This window comes from Artemia sp. Qi Xiang Cuo, chromosome 5, assembly GCF_049724085.1.
Source record: "Artemia sp. Qi Xiang Cuo chromosome 5, ASM4972408v1, whole genome shotgun sequence".
Classification (NCBI taxonomy): Eukaryota; Metazoa; Arthropoda; class Branchiopoda; order Anostraca; family Artemiidae; genus Artemia; species Artemia sp. Qi Xiang Cuo.
The window spans coordinates 81533676-81553153 of record NC_142798.1 but is presented as its reverse complement, the minus strand read 5'-3'; the positions used below and the strand labels follow the sequence as shown (position 1 = coordinate 81553153).

The 19478-nt window shown below is 35.0% G+C and overlaps 1 protein-coding gene across 1 annotated transcript in view; it reads left to right on the top strand.

Annotated features, from left to right (window-relative positions):
• LOC148952619 (follistatin-related protein 5-like) overlaps positions 1-6018 on the top strand; it is a 183543-nt gene extending 177525 nt beyond the window's left edge. Inside the window, exon 12 of the mRNA XM_089089239.1 lies at positions 5917-6018. Within this exon, the coding sequence (XP_088945365.1) occupies positions 5917-6018 (102 nt within the window). The remainder of the gene's footprint in view (positions 1-5916) is intronic.
• Positions 6019-19478: the final 13460 nt, after the last annotated feature.

Below are 19478 nucleotides of genomic sequence, written 5' to 3'. Positions count from 1 at the left end.
CTTGGATAACGAAGGGATTTGAAACCCTAATCATGACCCGCTGAAAACTGCACGCGAGTGGTCAAACTGTTACTGCGAAGAGACTCCGTAAACACATCCTTGAAGTTAACAGTGTGGCACAGAAAGCATAAGTTTGCGACAAAGTGTCGCCACTTCTGACGGCTGACCCCCCGAAAATGGCACTCCCAGGTCAAGTGGCTGTCTGGTAAGAGAGATAGCGGTGTCCTGAAGGTACAAAAAGACAATGGAACTTTTCTATCGTCAGCCTAAGTCAGGGGTGGCCAACCTGCGCCGCATGCGGCCCGCCCTAAGTATTTTTGCGGCCCACGAGATTCATCATACTTGTATATTCGGTACCCTCATGATGCGCGCATATCTTGGAACATCACAGATTCGATGTTTCACCCTTACCAATGTTGTTTATCGATGTATATATCCCAAGTATTATATCATTATATTGTATAGCCCAAGTAATACTAATGTATCGGGATGTAAGTAGTCATAAAAACAGTGAATTACATTCAATCAGCACTTGCGCATCGACAATTCAAGGATTTTCTTAAAGAATTAGATTTTGAATACGGTGACGTTGTGTACTTTATTCGAGTCAGATGGTTAAATCGTGGACGATGTTTACATCAATTTTATCAGTTAAGAGAAGAAATCGATTTGCTTGTGAATGACAAACGACAAAAGATGAATGACAAAAAAGATCTGTGCCAGAATTAAGAAATCCATGATGAAATGATGAGTGGTTGTTGGATTTATGCGTTTTAGTGGATATTGTCAACAAACTCAATGAATTAAATATATCGTTGCATAGGAAAAGATAACTTCATAGTCAATACATTTTATCACATTAGAGTATTTCAGAAGAAATTGTTGTTATTTGAATCGCAATTGAAAATTAATAATGCTCACCCCTTTCCATTGTTGAGAGAATTTAAGAAATCAAAGTGTAACAACTATACCAAATTCGCAAAAGAAATGAGAAAACTTACAGATGCTTTTGAAAGCTGATTCAATAATTTAGAGTTGAAAAAAATACACCAAAATTTTTGAATATATTCATCTCCTTTTCATGCTGAAATTGAGTCTGTCCCAGAATGTCTCCAAATGGATCTGATTGACATACAGTGCAATATTGAATTAAAACGCATGTTTGATGATTCTGAATCAAATATAGATTTTTTTTTTTAAGATTTACGTCACAAAAAAAAATTATCCAATTTAATATATTTGGCACAAAAAGTTGTCGGCACTTTTGGTTCAACTTGCACCTGCGAATCGTTTTTTTTTTTCGAAAATGAAATTGACCAAACACTGAACACGCTCAAATATAACGGACACTAACCTGCAACACCAATTACGATATACAAAAACCCAAATTGATATCAACTTGCAAAAGCTAAGTGAAAAAGTGGAGAAACAAATATTGCACTAGTGAAATAAATATGATTTAATTTTTTTATTTGTTATTTTATTTATTATTTTTAGCATTATATATTTTTTACAGTGTGTATTTAGTATCATTATTATAATTATATTATCTATGTTTATATGTAAAAATAATAGTAAACATAATGAACAAAAATACATTATTTTTCAATTTGTCACTCCAAAAAATATCTATAATAGGTCTAAGCCTATTACGGTTATGTATAATTTTATAGGCGGAACGCGGATTTATGATGCATTCCCAAACTGGCCCGCAAGATAACTTGGGTTGGCCACCCCTGGCCTAAGTTAACACATTCTTTGCAAATGTATGTTCGACTTATTCATCACTTACGTAAACAGATGTCGAAAGTCTCACAGCTGACCCTTCGGACTACCTGTTTGCTGAGATACGTGAATATGTAGTTTGTAGGGAACTGCAGAATTCAAAAAAGAATTGTGCTTCATATCCCGAGAACTGCCCGTCAAACTTCTAATTGAATATGCGCCATTTCTGGATAAGCCTTTTGCGTCCGTAATAAATCAATGCTTCAGAGATTAAATTTTCCCTCAAGCATTGAAGAGAGTATATGCCTGGGTTATACCTGAAGTGGAGGACCCGAACTCATGTGAACAACTCCGTCCAATTTCAACAATTCCAAATCTCGCCAAGGTCACCGAATCTTTTATATATCATGAATTCCTGACGCAAATCAACCGTTTCCTAGACCCTTTCCAGTATGACTGTTTGAAACGAAGCAGCCCTACCTGTTTTTTGTGCGTCTCTATCACCTGATAACTGAATGGCTAAACAGGGAAAATACCATAGTATACCTTCTGCTCGCTGATTATCGTAAAGCGTTCGATCTAATCCGCCAAATCACTGCTGGACAAAACCTGAAACAAATGGGGGCTAAAAAACAGACATTGCTGTTGATAATCGATTTCCTCAGGAGCCGTTACCAGTGTGTCTATGCGCTTGCCGGAGGTCTCAACTTTGAATGGGCTAAAAGAACGTTTGGTACTTCCCAAGATACCAAGCTGGCTACCTTGTTGTTCTTGGCTGTGATCAACTACGTTCTCGTTGACTTTGATGAACGCTTTAGATAAGTCGATGACCTTTCCGTCTTGTTCAAACTTTTCGGGGATAAATACAAAACAGTACCCAAGTTTCAAGGTGAATTGAAAGACAGTTCTACTTTTCAGTGCAGGAATAATGAATTTTAAATAAACGTCAATAGCTTGCCATGAGCCCTGGTCACCTACCAATTCAACCGCAATTATTCTTGGTGTGACTTTTAGTACAGATTGTTCTTTCAGCTACCATGTTTCTAACCTTGTGATAAAAGGGTAACTATGCTTTGCGATCACTAACTACCCTCTGGCGACTAGGTTTCCCAGTGAATCAGTTTAAGAGTAGCATTCATCTACTATATACGTCCCATACTAGAATACGCGTGCCCTGTTTGGGGACCACTGGTGCACAACGTTGACTGCTTAAGTGACGATCTCGAGGCTTTTCCAAAACGGATGATAAAAATTATACTGGTCCCAAAATATGACACGTATGCAAATGCGAATGCAGCATTAAAAATACCAACGCTGAGAGAACAGAGATTCCATCTCATGTGTAAATTTAGTCTGTTGTTCCTCGCTAGTGAAAAACACAATACGTTGTGTCCTCTTATTGAAAGCTAATTCCCGACACACGAACAAGTTCGAGCCAATAAGATGCAGAACGAATCGATTCAACAATTCTTGTATTCTGTTTTATACAAGTGTCATTAATCATGCTTAGATTTTTTATATCTTTTTTTCTTGTGCTGTAAGAGATACCGTAATTTAGTTAAGGCTTTTTCCAATAATATGAAAGCTGTTTTGAATAAATGAATTTTGAATCTTGAAAAAAACTAATTGTTTTAAACCACGCTTTGAGGTCCGGTTGAAAGCTTCATTTTGTGAAAATTAAAAGCTGGAAGAACTAATGTAATATAAATTTAAGGTTATTTTTGGCTATCTAAAAGAATAGAATAGTATTTAGGCAAAGCAGGAATTTGCGTGTTCCCTCTTTTCAATAGACATTTGTGACTCACTATCAAAAGCTTTTGACATGTCTCAGAACTATATAAAAATGCCGCATCCCCATAACAGACGCTAAGCCTACATTTTGAAGTTTAGTAGTTAGGCAGTCTAGGGTTGCGTATTCTGTGCGAAATCCATCCTGCCACTAGTAGAGCTATCCAAATCCAGGTATGAGTAGTGTAACGAAAAAAATACACTTATAGACCTTATCGATTCACGAGAGAAGACCTATAAGATTAAGGTTACCACCCAGCTAAGAAGAAGAGTTGCATCGCGTGGACTACCATGGCCTTAGGGAAGATTCAGATCGTCAGCAGAGCTAGAGAAGTAGTTCCAGAGCCCCAGCTAGTTTGGCAATAAAGAGCATGATGATCACATTTGATATGTTATCACGGCCGGATTGTTCAGCTGTGTTAAGGCTTTCTAGGACCCACTGAACTTTTAGAACAGATTAGTTTGAGCAGTCAAGGGTAGTATTGGTGTAATCACGGATGTTTGTGACTTCGTTTCCCTTCTAATCAGACTGGAAAACTTGATAAAGGTTCTTGTCTGAGAATATTTGATGGTGATTCCCTTAGTTTGAAAATAAAGACTGCACTACCCCTTACAAGATGGTATTAATCTCTTGATGGCCCTCCACCACATTTTTGCTGATGCATTTTTTATTCGGCGGTGAAATTCTGTAGTTGAATCTGTTCTGTATACTCCCAAATTATATTTTTAGTCGAACTCGATTAAACTTTGCTGCTACTTTGCTTTTAGATAAAAAAAAAAGTTTTATTATTGGTTTGAAAGAGATCAAGACGAGATGATTTGCTCGAGCCTCTGTAGGCATCAAAATATGATAAGTGTCCAAGTTCTTAGAAGAGAGCCACATCACACATCCTATTCCTCCAATTCAATGCTACTACTACGCCTATTACTAACTACTCACTACAGCACCAAGCCAATTAAGAATATCACAGCTACTCGTGCTTCTCTTCCATCCCAATTAATTCAAGTTTTCCCTTTTTATAGCTTCCCAAGAAGTTCTAATTCCTTTTAGATCCTTTCTCGCGACCTTTTCTCACCCCATTTAGGGACGACTGTTTTTCGTTTCGTCCTAGCTGGAGGGCCGGAAAGGACGATTTGTTGTATCAAAAAGGAATTATAGCTCCAGAAAACGGGATAGAATCACAATTTTTCGTGCAGCTTATTATTTGAAATACAATCAGTTGAACGGGTACCAAAAACAATCCATAGTCAATTCCTCTGGAAAAAAATCAAACAAATACACTTCCGTCTTCAACGGCACCCGCGTTTCAGAACCATATTTGACCACTGTCATCGCTGTAGCTTCCATAAATCTAATCTTAGTTTGCAGACTTAGCTTCTTATTCTTCCAAACTTTTTTCAACTTTTTTCAAAGAATACACCCTCGGCGTTGACTATTCTACTTTTAACATCTTTACTGCATACACCATCTGTACTAAAAAAACTATCCAGGTAAGTCAAGCTATCCACTAGAATAATCTTCTCGTTGCCCAACATAGCTTCTTCACCTTCATTTATTCCTAGTTTAATTGACTTAGTCTTCTTAACATTATTTTGAAACATATTCTTCCTTCTTGCTCCCTAAACTCTTAAAATTTCCAAAAAATCATTCATTTTGGAAATGTTTTCATCTAGGACACTCATATTATCTACATAATTCGAGTCTAGGAAAGTTTTACCTTTTCATTTGATTCCATGCTCTCTTATAGCTAATACCGTGTTCCTTAGACAAAGTTCACCAAAATGGTCCATATGCGTAGGAATAGAACGCAACCCTGCTAACTTTTGATTTGACCCATCCTCCCCGCTTCATAAAACACCTTGTTCTTCTCTTAAAACTGTATCAAAAAAGTCTGAGTCTAAAAAGTACCTTCCTGCTACGTAATTTGCTTCCTACAGAAACCAAACTAATGCGTCTAAAATTACCACACTTACTCTTATTACCTTTCCTAATGTTTAATTAAGGGATTAGTAAAAAGGTTTAATTAAAGTCACTTGGTACTTCCAATTTCCAAAAATTGTATTCATAATCTTTAGTATTATATCTCTAGGCTAGCAACTAACATATTTCGAAAATTCAATTTTCCCACTATCAACACCCGAGGCCTTACTAATTTTATTACGGTTTAGCGCATTCTTAAAATGTTTTGCACATCTCTCTTTAACACTTTCCGTATCGGTAATTGACGCCCGTTCTTATCTTCAACTGGGACAGGTCCAGATTTAGTATTCCATCTGAAATTTTGACATTTTTATACAGTATTTTACTATTCTGTCGTTTGGCTGAATATTTCAGGCCTTTGGTAGTTTTATCCATCGCCTCCACTTTAAACCTCCTTTATTCACATTTTATTTTCATTATAGGTTGAAAACTTCACTACAGGTCCATATTTTATGATGGATGTTTATGTCGCTGTGCCGAATGATCAGGGCGGTCAACAAGACCCTTTCTACCATAAGAATTAATTTTCGACAATTGAGTTAATTTTTACACGTAACATTCGCAAATTTGTAAAAGATGGCTTTGCAGGTGAGCTAGCCTAACAAGACTATTGAGAAAGTACTTCAAGATCAGTGCATTTCTCGGATGGTGAGTGGAAGCAAAGTGTAAACCTCTGCTGTCACCACTCTGTAAACCTCTGTTTACTTCTTTATTTGTGCCCTTTTATAATTGGCAGATGTAATGGTTTACGTAAATTCGAAGATAGTCAGTAAACGTTGGTATAAGGTCTTTATTGAATAACGTGAGAATACACATAGAGAAAATAAGGTAGCACAACAACAACTAGCTACGACGAAGGCGAACGATGGACTGCCTTTAGAAATTAACCAAGAATACAACTTTCCTGGAACGGAAGTTCCAGGCCTGGGACCGCCCCCTTTCCCACGACTAGCTTTAGTCTCAAGAGCCCCCCCCCCCTGGACCGCTGTCGTTGACACTTAAATGCCTAAATAAAAATGAGATACCCGGAAAAGCTTCTCGAATTGATGTTAAATACTTTACAGATTCTCCCCCCTATTTTTAGTTAAATTTCCCAAATTTTGCTTCTCCCCTTCTCATTAAACCCTCAAACTGTAATTGAACTCAAAACATTCCCTTTCCAAATTATTCACTTCTCACCTACTAAATTCTACAGCATGAACTAGTAAACAATTACATAATACAAACACTACACAATACTTGCATAAGTAAAAACTTACATAGTATAAACGAACCACACTAACAACAGTAGTCGGAAACTGCATATTTTAACACTTCATTTTTCATTCTATACTTTAAAATAGACTTGTTCCCCATCCCCTGAATTTGATGAGGACAAGGAAAGTTGGGGTTATGTATAAACTTTAAATTAGGGGAAAAGGAATGACCGGGAAAGGCTAATTAATCCTGAAAATACCAGCGACAAATAAATGAAATTGCAGAAACTTTAAAAATCATACCATGCTGCAATGACGTTAAGATATTATTCTCAATAAAATCCTCGGGGTTTTATTGCTGCGGAACGCCTCGGTTTAGACCTATTTGGTTTTGCTCTACTAACTTTTGGTTCAACAAATGGCAGTACTACTGTTGATATCTCTACATAACTATTAGCGCTACGCATTAAAACCACCGTGAGGCATCAACCTCATCCCACTAGACCTCAAAACCAGCCCCCTTTCCACCTTTTTTTTTCTCATCCCACGGGACCTCAAAACCAGCTCCCTTTTCCCGGGTATCCAAACCACCCTGCGAGGCATCAGTACCATCTCGCAGTGCAACAAAAAAAACCCATCCCGTGAGGCATCAATACCATCCCACGGGACCTCAAAACCAGCTCCCTTTCCATGGGTAGCCAAACCGCCCTGCGAGGCATCAGTACCATCTCGCACTGCAACAAAAAAAACCATCCCGTGAGGCATCAGTACCATCCCACGGGACCTCAAAACCATCTCCCTTTTCCTGGGTAGCCAAACCGCCCTGCGAGGAATCAGTACCATCTCGCAGTGCAACAAAAAAAACCATCCCGTGAGGCATCAGACCCATCCCAATGGACGTCAAAACCAGATCCCTTTTCCTGGGTTGCCAAACCACCCTGTATGGCATCAGTGCCCTCTCGCAGTGTCTTTTCATTATCATTGAGTCCAAATTTCACCCTTGTTAGCGTAGAAAAAAATTCATCGGAAAAAGAAGACGTGTCTCCTTTCCCCACTATCTTTTCATATTGCTTTGCAACCTTGTACGCATCACCTAAACAAAAAAATTCTGCACTATTCTCTAACAAACACCGTTTGTAGGACGGTCTGATACCCTCCTTGAATAAATTAAGAGCAAATCTTCCAAGGACTACACCATCATCCCTAGTTTATAAGGACACCCTACATGACCTTCCTAAAGTTTGCATCCTACTATAGAATAGATATGCTCTTTCATCCTTAAATTGATCCATGCCTACAAAGTCTGCAGTCATTTTGCCTACTATTTTGCCTGGAGCATATGCTACAAGTAATCCACGTTTTAAACTTTACAAATTTATAATCGAGGGGAGTCAAATAAAATAAATGGAAATATGCCATTTTCCCTCCACTGTTTTACAAAATCAAAAGCAACCTTTTTGTTATATCCGGTTTCCGCCGGATCAAGAATAGAAATAAAAACTGACATTGAGATTAAAATTTGAAAAAGCAATTATTCTTAAAATTTAAATATTTGTGTTAAACACGGTTCTTTAATTACGGACTCTAGATTTTGGCCAATAAACTTCCCTACTAACAACAAGGGTCTAATAAAATTTACTGGGTTGTTTAACCGTGGTAAATCACTTACAAAAGATAGTCTGTTCCAAATCCAATTGCAGTTGGTCTCAATTAAATCACTAGCGTCAAATGTAGTCACAATTGAGAATTAATTTTTGATTATCTAATTCAAAATTTTAAATATTGGTTGTAAACTGTCAAATTTATATCACACGTCTACTGTATAAAATCAGGTAAAAAAAACCCCACCAAACGTAGAATGGCTAAGTGAAGGTAGAAATCGACCGGAGACTCTCAGTTGTAGAAATTTGAATTAGTAGGTAGAAGCTATCGCGATGAAATCCATATTAGGCATTGTGTAACAGCCTATTTCAAAATGTTCATTTAAACGAAAGTGTTTTTCAAGAAGGTGCTTTGAATAGAAAATAGTTCAATAGCTCGTAACGTTATGATGTCTTATTAATCAGTCTTTTGCAGTATTTGCGGCTCAATATCACAAGCAATTTTGGTAGCGGGCGAAATAGCTCTTCAATATGTTGCCAGTATTTCCCGTAAGATGTTGTAAATACTTATTACGGTCACTCAAATGTCACTGGGAGGTTTTACCCAAGCGATGTATGATCCACTAGTTTTAACCACTTCCCACCACTCTGTAAACCACTGCTGTCACCACTCTGTAAACCTCTATTTCAGTTCTTTACTTGTATGTCTTTTTGTAATTGGCAGATGTAATGGTTTACGTAAATTCCAAGATAGTCAGTAAACGTTGGTATAAGGTCTTTATTGAATAACGTGAGAATACACATAGAGAAAATAAGGTAGCACAAGAACAATTAGCTACGACGAAGGCGAACGATGGACTGCCTTTAGAAATGAACCAAGAATATAACTTTCCTGGAACGGAAGTTCCAGGCCTGGGAACGACCCCTTTCCCACGACTAGCTTTAGTCCCAAGAGCCCCCCCCCCTGGACCGCTATCATTGACACATAAATGCCCAAAGAACTAAGAAATGAGATACCCGGAAAAGCTTCTTGAATTGATGTTAAATACTTTACAAAAGCATCTTATACCCAAATATAATATTGGAGGTGAGGCCCAGAGTATTACACCAGGTCTTGATTTGCACATTAACATCTTTAATTTTTCCATCGATATTTGATTTTCATTAAATATGATGTTCAATGCATTACGCACTTGAAAAAATCTGGTTAAAAAGTTATAGGTACTTTTATTTCATTAAAAGCTGCTTTTTGCATACCTTTCATCTTACCTTTTATTTGAATGTTCCGACAATTACAAATTGACTCCATCCTTTGAACTTTTCAACTTAATTGCTACAATAGAACTTCCTTTTGAGTTTACGTGCCACATGGATGCTTAGAAACGATATTTCTCCCTAATTGTATCCTGACCAACTTAGCTGTTTAATTTTCTCTCGGAGGCACGGTAAAATCCTATTCGAGTCTCTTTAATCCCTAGATTCAAAAACAATTCACGGTTTGGTAAACAGTTTCCGAAGTTCGTTTCCGAAACAATAGGTGCTTATCGTCGTAACTGCATGTTGTTTATTCTGTGTCGAAACAGATTAGTTCCGCTGTAGTAAGAAAACTGTCCCAAAGAAATGATTCGAGCTTGCTTCCTGGTATTTCGTTGAACGTTATCGGAACTATGCATAATAATGTTTCTTTCCTTAAAATGTAGCAAGTGGAAATTTGGTGTGTCATCCAAGTATCGCCAGTGGAGGTTTTTTTTTTTTTTTTTTTTTTTTTTTTTCAGCTATCTTTTTAACACCCGGGCCTTCCGTGAGATGTATGGAAAACTTTTCTTTGGAGTTAGCTCAATCCTTTTTACCTGTCTTATTTGAATTCTAATTTATTGACAAAATTTCTCTTTTCACTGAAATCTATTTCATCATATCTATGCACTCACAAATAGTTGAAAATTTGAACTTTTTACATCAACATATTTTAACGCTTTATTTTAGTTGTAAAAAAATTATTCTTGTTAGGAATATTTTCTAATTGATAATAGTAAAAAAAACACTCAATTAAAAGATTCACCGCTCTCTTGCGATATTAAATTTTTGGTAACATATCGTCTTCTGAACCATTACATTCAAATTCACCTTATAAGTTCTCTTCATTTACATATTAAATACAGAATAAATACAAATAAACCCCAAAAAAGTCCACTAGCAAATGAAACATATGAAACAAACACCAGAAATGAAACGTGAAAAAGGTGAGTAACGTGAATGAAACGTGGTGATGAAATGCGAGTAAATGAAATGAATTACTTGGCAAAAGGTATTCTAAGTTGATAGTTATAATATTTTGTTCAAATATTAAAATCAAATTTTATTAAAATTAAATTGAATCAAAATATTAAATTTAATATTAAGTTTTCGCTAACAAATATTATTTTGGACAGCTTTATACTCCTATCAAGACGGTAAATTTGTTCTCACAAACTTATCATTTCTCTAAGCTCTTGTGATTACACTACAAATATGCAGCTAGGTTTTGTCACTCCGGTAGAGCAGACTAACGGGTCGACATTTGAGTTGTGTTTTCATGCAGTGGGTTTGAAGAGTGTCTTGAATGGGTTCGACAAAAATCGTTTTCATCCAAACATTAAAGCGTTTTCAACTTACGAATTCCAATCGTGTTGGACACCGGGTCTTCAAAATTGCAACGCACCAACATGGTTGACATAGTTCAACACAGGTTCTGAAAAGACCAAACCCGTGTTGAACACCGTTGCACAACTCATGTGAAACTCCGTGTTGGATGTGGGTGGCCTAAAAACAGAGCTTTGGCGACCTTACAAGTCTTAGGCATCACCCTGTACATTTTAAGAATAAATGTTTGTAATATCTTCGATTGGAATTGTCTCACAATGCACAGATGAAAATTTCAGTTTCTTCCTTTTAAATTCTAAGCTAACGTTGTTGCATGAACGCATTTTACAGTCACCTTCAACCAGTCTGCCGGAGTCACGGATTAAAGTAAGACGATGGATCCTCCTCAGCATGTCATATCTTACTCTAACACCACTAGACCTGTATTGGGAACAAACAGGCATAGGTAAACCCCTATGGCTTCCCAAGGCCAGAACATAATTTGCACTTTACTGAAAAAATATAAATATTTTTACTTTTATAACTTTAATAAATTAAATAATATTAACATTTTAATTACTAAATATCAGTATATGTATATTAACTGACAATGCACATTCATTTATATTTTTTTCAGTAAAGTAAAAATTATTTTCTGGCCTTGGGAAGGCATAGGGGTTTTGAGCCCTACTCATGTTAATTTCTGCTCGTTTTGAGTTTGACTCGATGATTTATTGTAATTTCTGTTCGTTTTGGGTTTCATTTATTTATCGATGCTTATTTGTGGTAGTTTCACGCTTGGTAGAATATTTGATTTCATGGTTGCTCATTTTTGGTTTAATGGAGTTCTTTTTTTTTTTTTGAATAACTTATATTGTGGAAAAAGTTTTTTTTAATTAATTTCTGTTCGTTTTATATTTAAATAGTCTTTTCAGGGAAAAAGAAAATAATTCTTTAAATCTTTTCGTTTTTTAAGACTTTATACTTTGTCCTGCTATTTGTATGCTGGAGCAAAATTTTCATCACCCTTTTAAAAATCTGGGCACAAATAGTAGTGTTTGATTTAGTTTCATACCTCCTCTAGTTGACCTGAAATGGAAAACTTGATACCATTCGCAAAAAAACATCTGTTTACTTTCTTTGATAGCTTGGATACACTTACGCTATTTTTATTTGGTTGAATTTTAAGAGCAGAAGTAGCACCGAAAGTTTGAACATAATACCCTCAGTCGTCCTTGGGATACTGCTGAGATGCCTTGTTGGGAATTAGCATTAACACAGTGCACTTTGATTTAATCTTAAGGCAACATTTAGTTTTTAAACATAATGGGCAAATGGAAGGGTGGTGCGGGAGGGGAAATAGTTTCTCTCCAATCACTTTTGACTATTAAAACGGGCATTAACCCTTTCTATTTTCAATCGAATGAACCCTTTTCGAAGTTCCTAAGACAACTCCTTCGATACGAAGTGCCCTGGTCTAAACAAAAAAAGAAAATAATAATAATAAATTGTCCCCAGATCGATCTTTACTTTAAAAATGTCAAGTCTTCCAATCACTTTCGATTATTTAAAAAGGCACTAGCCCTTTAAATTTTCAATTGAATGAGGTCTTTTTGAGTTTCTACGACAACGGTTTCTATAAACACCTTATATTTCCCCAGAGCATAAATTACTACCCTTGCCCTGAGGGCTGTGAGGGGCTGTCATCCTTAAAGACGTAATTTCCAAAAGTTTCAACTAAGTTAAAAAAAATGGCTATCTCAAAATTTTATTTGGATCTGTTTGGAGAAATAGTGGGCGTGAGAGGGGCGTTAGTTGCTCTCCAATCACTTTCAACCATAAAGAAAGGTACTAGTCCTTTCAATTTTCGTCAAATGAGCCCTTTTGAAGTTTCTACGACAACGAGTTCGATAAATACCTTTTATGCCCCCAGGGCATAACTTACAACCCTTGCCCTGAGGACTCTGAGGGGGTTACCATCCTTAACGACCTAATTTCTAAAACTTTTAACTACGTTGAACAAAATGGCTATCTAAAAAATTTGATTGGATGTGTTTGGGGGAATGGTGGACGTGAGAGGGGGGTTAGTTGCCCTTAAATCACTTTCGGCTATTAAAAAGGGCACTAGCCCTTTGAATTTCCAATCGAATGAGCTCTTTTTTAAGTTTTTACGACAAAGCTTTCTATAAAAAACCTTATATGTCTCCAGGGCATAAATTACAACCCTTGCCCTGCGGGCTGTGGGGAGTATCCTCCTCAGAAACATAATTTCTATCTGGAAATCAACTACGCTGAACAAAATTGCTATCTCAAAATTTTGATTGGATGTGTTTGGGGAAATGGTGGGCGTTGAAGGGGTCTTAGTTGCCTTCCAGTGACTTACGACTATTAAAAAGGGCACAAGCCGCTCCAATTTCCAATTGAATGAGCCCTTTTTGAAGTTTCTACGGCAACTCCTTCGATACGAAGTGCTCTGGTCTAAATAAATAAAACATTGCGCTCGCCAACATCGTTCTTTACTTAGGCAACGCTATTGTGCTGCCTATGATTAGACATTTACATTATTACACAATTTGCTGTCCAAGAAGAAGGTACATATGTACATACTAGATCAATTTTTGTCAGTAGACCAATAAGTCAGAAAGAATAAGTTTAAAACAGGGGATAGGATTGGAGGTGAAAATAGTAAATATTTCTCACAGGTTATAGAATTATCCAGTAAGTTTATCGCAGATCATTTCTGGTCTTCATTCTCGGTGCGAAATTATCATTTCTTTTTCACGTCGTGATGTTTATTTTCTACGATATTTATTTTCTAGATAAGACTACTTTCGTTTTCAATCAATGTCTTCGTATGGAATGGGTAGACCTGTCTTTAACTTTAAACGATTAACACCTCCGTTAGAAAGTCATGGCACCTTGTGAATTGAGACTACCATAAGAGTTTCTGATTGAGACCAATTTTAGGACTTGAGTATTAATTTTGGTTGTTGTGGTCAAAAATACAACAATATCCCTATCCAAGAAAATACCAAACGTCTGTTAAGAAGTATTTCGTAAAATTATTAGGGAACTTTCAGAAAATTTTATTTCTACTCATCTTAAGTTTAATATGGCCTTTACTTTTCTTTAAAAAAAACTTTCTTTTTCGTAAAGTTTTCGTAGTGTATATATATATATATATATATATATATATATATATATATATATATATATATATATATATATATATATATATATATATATATATATATATATATATATATATATATATATATATATATTTATATCGGCGCGTACAAACAGCTCCTCTCATTTGATCAGCCATCAGCGGTCCAATTACCCTGGAACACGTATTTTGGCAGAAACTTTCTCAAAATGCCTTAGAAACCAACTCGAGACTTCGAAACCTACTTGTAATTCCTATAAACATCTGAACTAATTTTATATATCTATATATATATATATATATATATATATATATATATATATATATATATATATATATATATATATATATATATATATATATATATATATATATATATATATATATATATATATATATATATATATATATATATATATATATATATATATATATATATATAAATAAAAAAAAAATATATATATATATATATATATATATATATATATATATATATATATATATATATATATATATATATATATATATATATATATATATATATATATATATATATATATATATATATATATATATATATATATATATATATATATATATATATATATATATATATATATATATATATATATATATATATATATATATATATATATATATATATATATATATATATATATATATATATATATTTATATATATATATATATTATTTGAAAAAAACTACGTTTTCTAAAGAGTTAAAGAGGCTGAGTCAAAAGTTCGAACCTTAAAACGTACAGGGATTAGGAGGCTACAGTTGGGGGCTGCCGCCCCCAAACCCCCGCTTTCGCAGCCTTTAAATAAAAAAAAAAATTAAACTGAAAGTAAGGAGTGACATTAAAACTTAAAACGAACAGAAATTATTCCGTATATGAAAGGGGCTGTGCCCTCCTCAACGCCTCGCTCTTTACGCTAAAGTTTGACTTTCTTACAACTCTTTTTTTTAAACAATAAAAACTTTAGCGTAAAGAGTGAGGCGTTGAGGAGGGCACAGCCCCTTTCATATACGGAATAATTTCTGTTCGTTTTAAGTTTTAATGTCCCTCCTTACTTTCAGTTTAAAAAAAAATCATTTAAAGGCTGCGAAAGCGGGGGGTTTTTGGGGCGGCAGCCCCCCAACTGTACCTCCTAATCCCTGTACGTTTTAATGTTCGAACTTTTGACTCAGCCTCTTTAACTCTTTAGAAAACGTAGTTTTTTCAAATAATTTCTGCACATTTTTGTACAGTTTATTACTTATTATTGCTTGACTAACTGTTAGTTGATCGTGTCAGGATTTAAAGTTGGGGGGCTGCCGCCCCCCAAACCCCCTGCTCTTTAACATTAAGGAGGCACACTTGTGCCTCTTTAAAAAGATCTTCTGGAGACGCCTGTTGAGTCGAAGGATTTTATAGATTGGATTTAAAAAAGAAACTGAGTTTCTTTTTTAAACTTTAAATTCAATATGTAAAAAAAATTTCTCTGACCGGGAATCGAACCCGGGTCTTCTGCCTGACAGTCAGGAGTAGTGACCACTGTACCAAAGAAACGCTACATTATTTTTATTTTGTGTGATGTATTTTGGACGCAAGCAAATTCCCACAAAACTTGATATTTGGTTTTTTGAAAACAGGGAAGGAGTGATAGGATTGAGCGGAAATTTCGAGGATAAGTTTCCAGGTCCCAGGAAAGCTTATCGTCTAAATTTCAGCCCGATCGGACAACGTTAAAGGGGGGCTGTGGTGGGAAAATTTAACTTGGGCTCTGATAGGAAAACGAGGTTTTTCGTAAATGTAAATTCGGGGGATAATTTTTTCGGTCTGAAAATATCAAAAGGCCCTAACAGGTCTAATTCTGCTTCGAATGAGTCCTCATTCACCCGGATCCGTTACCAACTGTGGCATGTAGGCGTGGCTAACAAAAAAAAAGAAATGAACATTAAGTGGCTATATCTGGTTTTTGGAAAACAGGGAAGGAGTGATCTGATTGAGCTGAAATTTCGAGGATAAGCTTCCGGGCCCTAGGAAAGCTTAACCTCTAAATTTCAGCCCATCGGACAACGTTAAAGGGGGGCTGTGGTGGGAGGGTTGAAACTTCCGGTCCAGTTTACCCCATGAAGATAAAGTCGGAAGAGAATGAAATTTTGCACGTTTCTTAGTTTGAGCTTGGGCTACAAAATGCGATCACCGCCGTCTCTCTGCGATCTCTAGGACCTGAAATCGCTTAACATTGTGGTGGGTCGCCTGTTTATAGAGCCACAAGCGTGCCTCCTTGATATATATATATATCATATTATATATATATATATATATATATTGATATATTATATATATATATATATATATATATATATATATATATATATATATATATATATATATATATATATATATATATATATATATATATATATATATATATATATATATATATATATATATATATATATATATATATATATATATATACATTTATATCGGCGCGTACAAACAGCTCCTCTCATTTGATCTGCCATCAGCGGTCCAATTACCCTGGAACACGTATTTTGGCAGAAACTATCTCAAAATGCATTAGAAACTAACTCGAGACTTCGAAACCTACTTGTAATTCCTATAAACATCTGAACTAATTTTATATATATATATATATATATATATATATATATATATATATATATATATATATATATATATATATATATATATATATATATATATATATATATATATATATATATATATCATTATACTAATAATAACAAATTAATAATACAAATAACAAATACAATAATACAATAACAAAATAATAATAACATTGCACTACTAATTACCGATTTTCATGTATGTATTGGAATAAATTAATTTAAAATTAGTTTCTTCAAAATTAGTGTTCCAACGTTGAGGCCAAGTTTCGCGTCCAAGAGAAATCTGACTTGTCTACCCGTGAAAAGATCTGTTGCCGCTTATTTTTATATATGCAAAAACGTTCTCTGGTGCAATTGCACCCCGGTCCGGGTTTTTATAATGGGTGAGGTAGGGAATGATCATACTGCTAATTCTATAAACTGTTATATTTCTGATCGGCAATGTCAATCCCCTTGGTTTAATCAAAGAGTGTGCGTAGGATATAAATTGTTTATTCTTCCAAGTGCGATCTCTAATTCCTTTGAAGATCTACTTGTATTTGTTTGCTTATTGGATTTTCTGCTATTGCATTGGAATTTGGGTTACATTATACGATATTATTATATATCTACTCGGAGATATATTATAGAAATATTATAGTAGACGTATTATATAAATTTGTGGAGAAACTAGGTTGTTGAATAATGGGAAAGGATTTGGGTTAGAGAAGAAAATGAAATCCAAACATGCAAAGGTCATTCGGATAACCAGGAGATCCAGAAGTGACAAAATAAAGGATTGGCACCTCTCTCTCTGTCTTTTTTTTCTTACTTTCTCCCCCCCCCTCTTTTCTAGGACTGAGGAATCAGGAGGGGAGGAACTTTACTGTAAGGCAATGCTTAACAGGGAGGGATTAAAGTGGATTACATTGGTAGCAGATTTTTGTTTTACTATTTGGTGACAAAAGAAAATATTTGGGAAGGGTGAGGATGAAGGAGCGTTCTTATTTTCGCCTAATGAGATGGGACAGATGATTTTATTTATTGTTTTGTGCTTTTATAAGAAAGTAAAAAGACTGAGGAAGAAAATTTTCCTGTGGTAATCGAAAAATGAGGAGTGGGTTATCAAAAAGTTGGAGTTGCAAAGGTTGGGTGGTATGGGTATGGCACGTAATGGCTATTCTCTTTAATTTGTGTATTCAGTTTTGATTTAAGGCTGTGTTTTCGGTGTTGAATTTAAGTTGTTACAAATTTTTTTATTAACCATGGCTCGTAAAGACTTTTAGTGTTAATAAATATCATATCGTGCCCAGGGGTGGACACAAAACTAGTTTTTGTTTTTGGTGGTGGGTGAAAGGGGATGTACCAAAGACTTCAGGACTTTCCTGTTGCTATTTTCACCCCTTCACCCCTGTATTTAGTGCAACTTTTGACATTGAGAGAACTTACCCGTAAAATCCTCATGGATCCAGTCCTGATAATATCATATGTTCATATAAAAATTATATAATATGTTCATAATATCATATAAAAATTATATTCTTAATTTTACTTCCGGTTAAACAAAAGCAAATATAAACGCTAAAGAAAGGTGACAAAACAATAATTTATTTTTGAAGCTATGGCACAATTGACAGACACTGGAATTTCATCAAAAACTCAAAAAAATATCCAATTGATGAATGAATGTTTTTCTTCGTAAAAATATTTACACATTTTTGCCCAGTCTAGTTCTTTGACAAAGCATAAATACATTTCACAAATGTTTGTACCTAATCTAATTCCCAAAAAAAATATCTTTGCAATGAGATCAGAGCTTAAAGATAATAAATTTAAATTATTCAGCTTGATTCAAGAGAATAAATTGATGAACATACAGACTTAGCTAATCTTTGATTTTACAATAAGAGGGCCATAAGAATGACTGGTGAAAGTTTTTTGAAACACCACCACTATGACGGTGTTAAACTATGATTTGAATGCTAAGTTGAATTCCGCCTTGACAGCCGGATTTGACATCGCACAATGAAAGAAATTTCTTTGCTTGGGTAAGCATTCGGTTTGTTGTTCGGTTGTTCTCTTATTTTCCATGTGTCTAACAGCAGTTGGCCGAGGAGGTTTTAAATGCCATAAACACTGCTATCCGCTATTACAGTGTTAAATTATGGTCTAGAGGTAGAGTTGGTAGGCACAATGAAAGAAATTTCTTTGTTTGGGAAAGCCTTCGGTTTGTTGTTTGGTTGTTCTCTTATTTTCCGATAAGATGCGTCTAGCACCGGTTGGCCGAGGATGTTTTATGTCATAAGCACTCCTTTCCGCTATTACAGTTTTAAATTATGGTCTAGAGGTAGAGTCGGATTTCGCCTAGACAGCCGGATTTCAAAGTAGGACAAAGAAAGAAATGTCTTTTTATTTGATTGAATATTTGGTTCTGTACTTATGTGCTATCTGTAAAACACGCGCCATATTATATAGGGAAGAGGCTTAAGAAACTAGTCAAGCGGGTTTCTTTCAATAGACAAATAGATTGGAAACCGTGGTTTGTCACAGCGTTTACAATATTTAAACTATTGTTTTTTGGGGTTTAGGGCGAAAACAGGTACCTCGGTTGGGCTAGGTTAGGTTACGTATTTAATATATGCTATGCTTTACCCCCCACCCCACCCCTAATATGCAAATATGTAGCCGAAATATATATATATATATATATATATATATATATATATATATATATATATATATATATATATATATA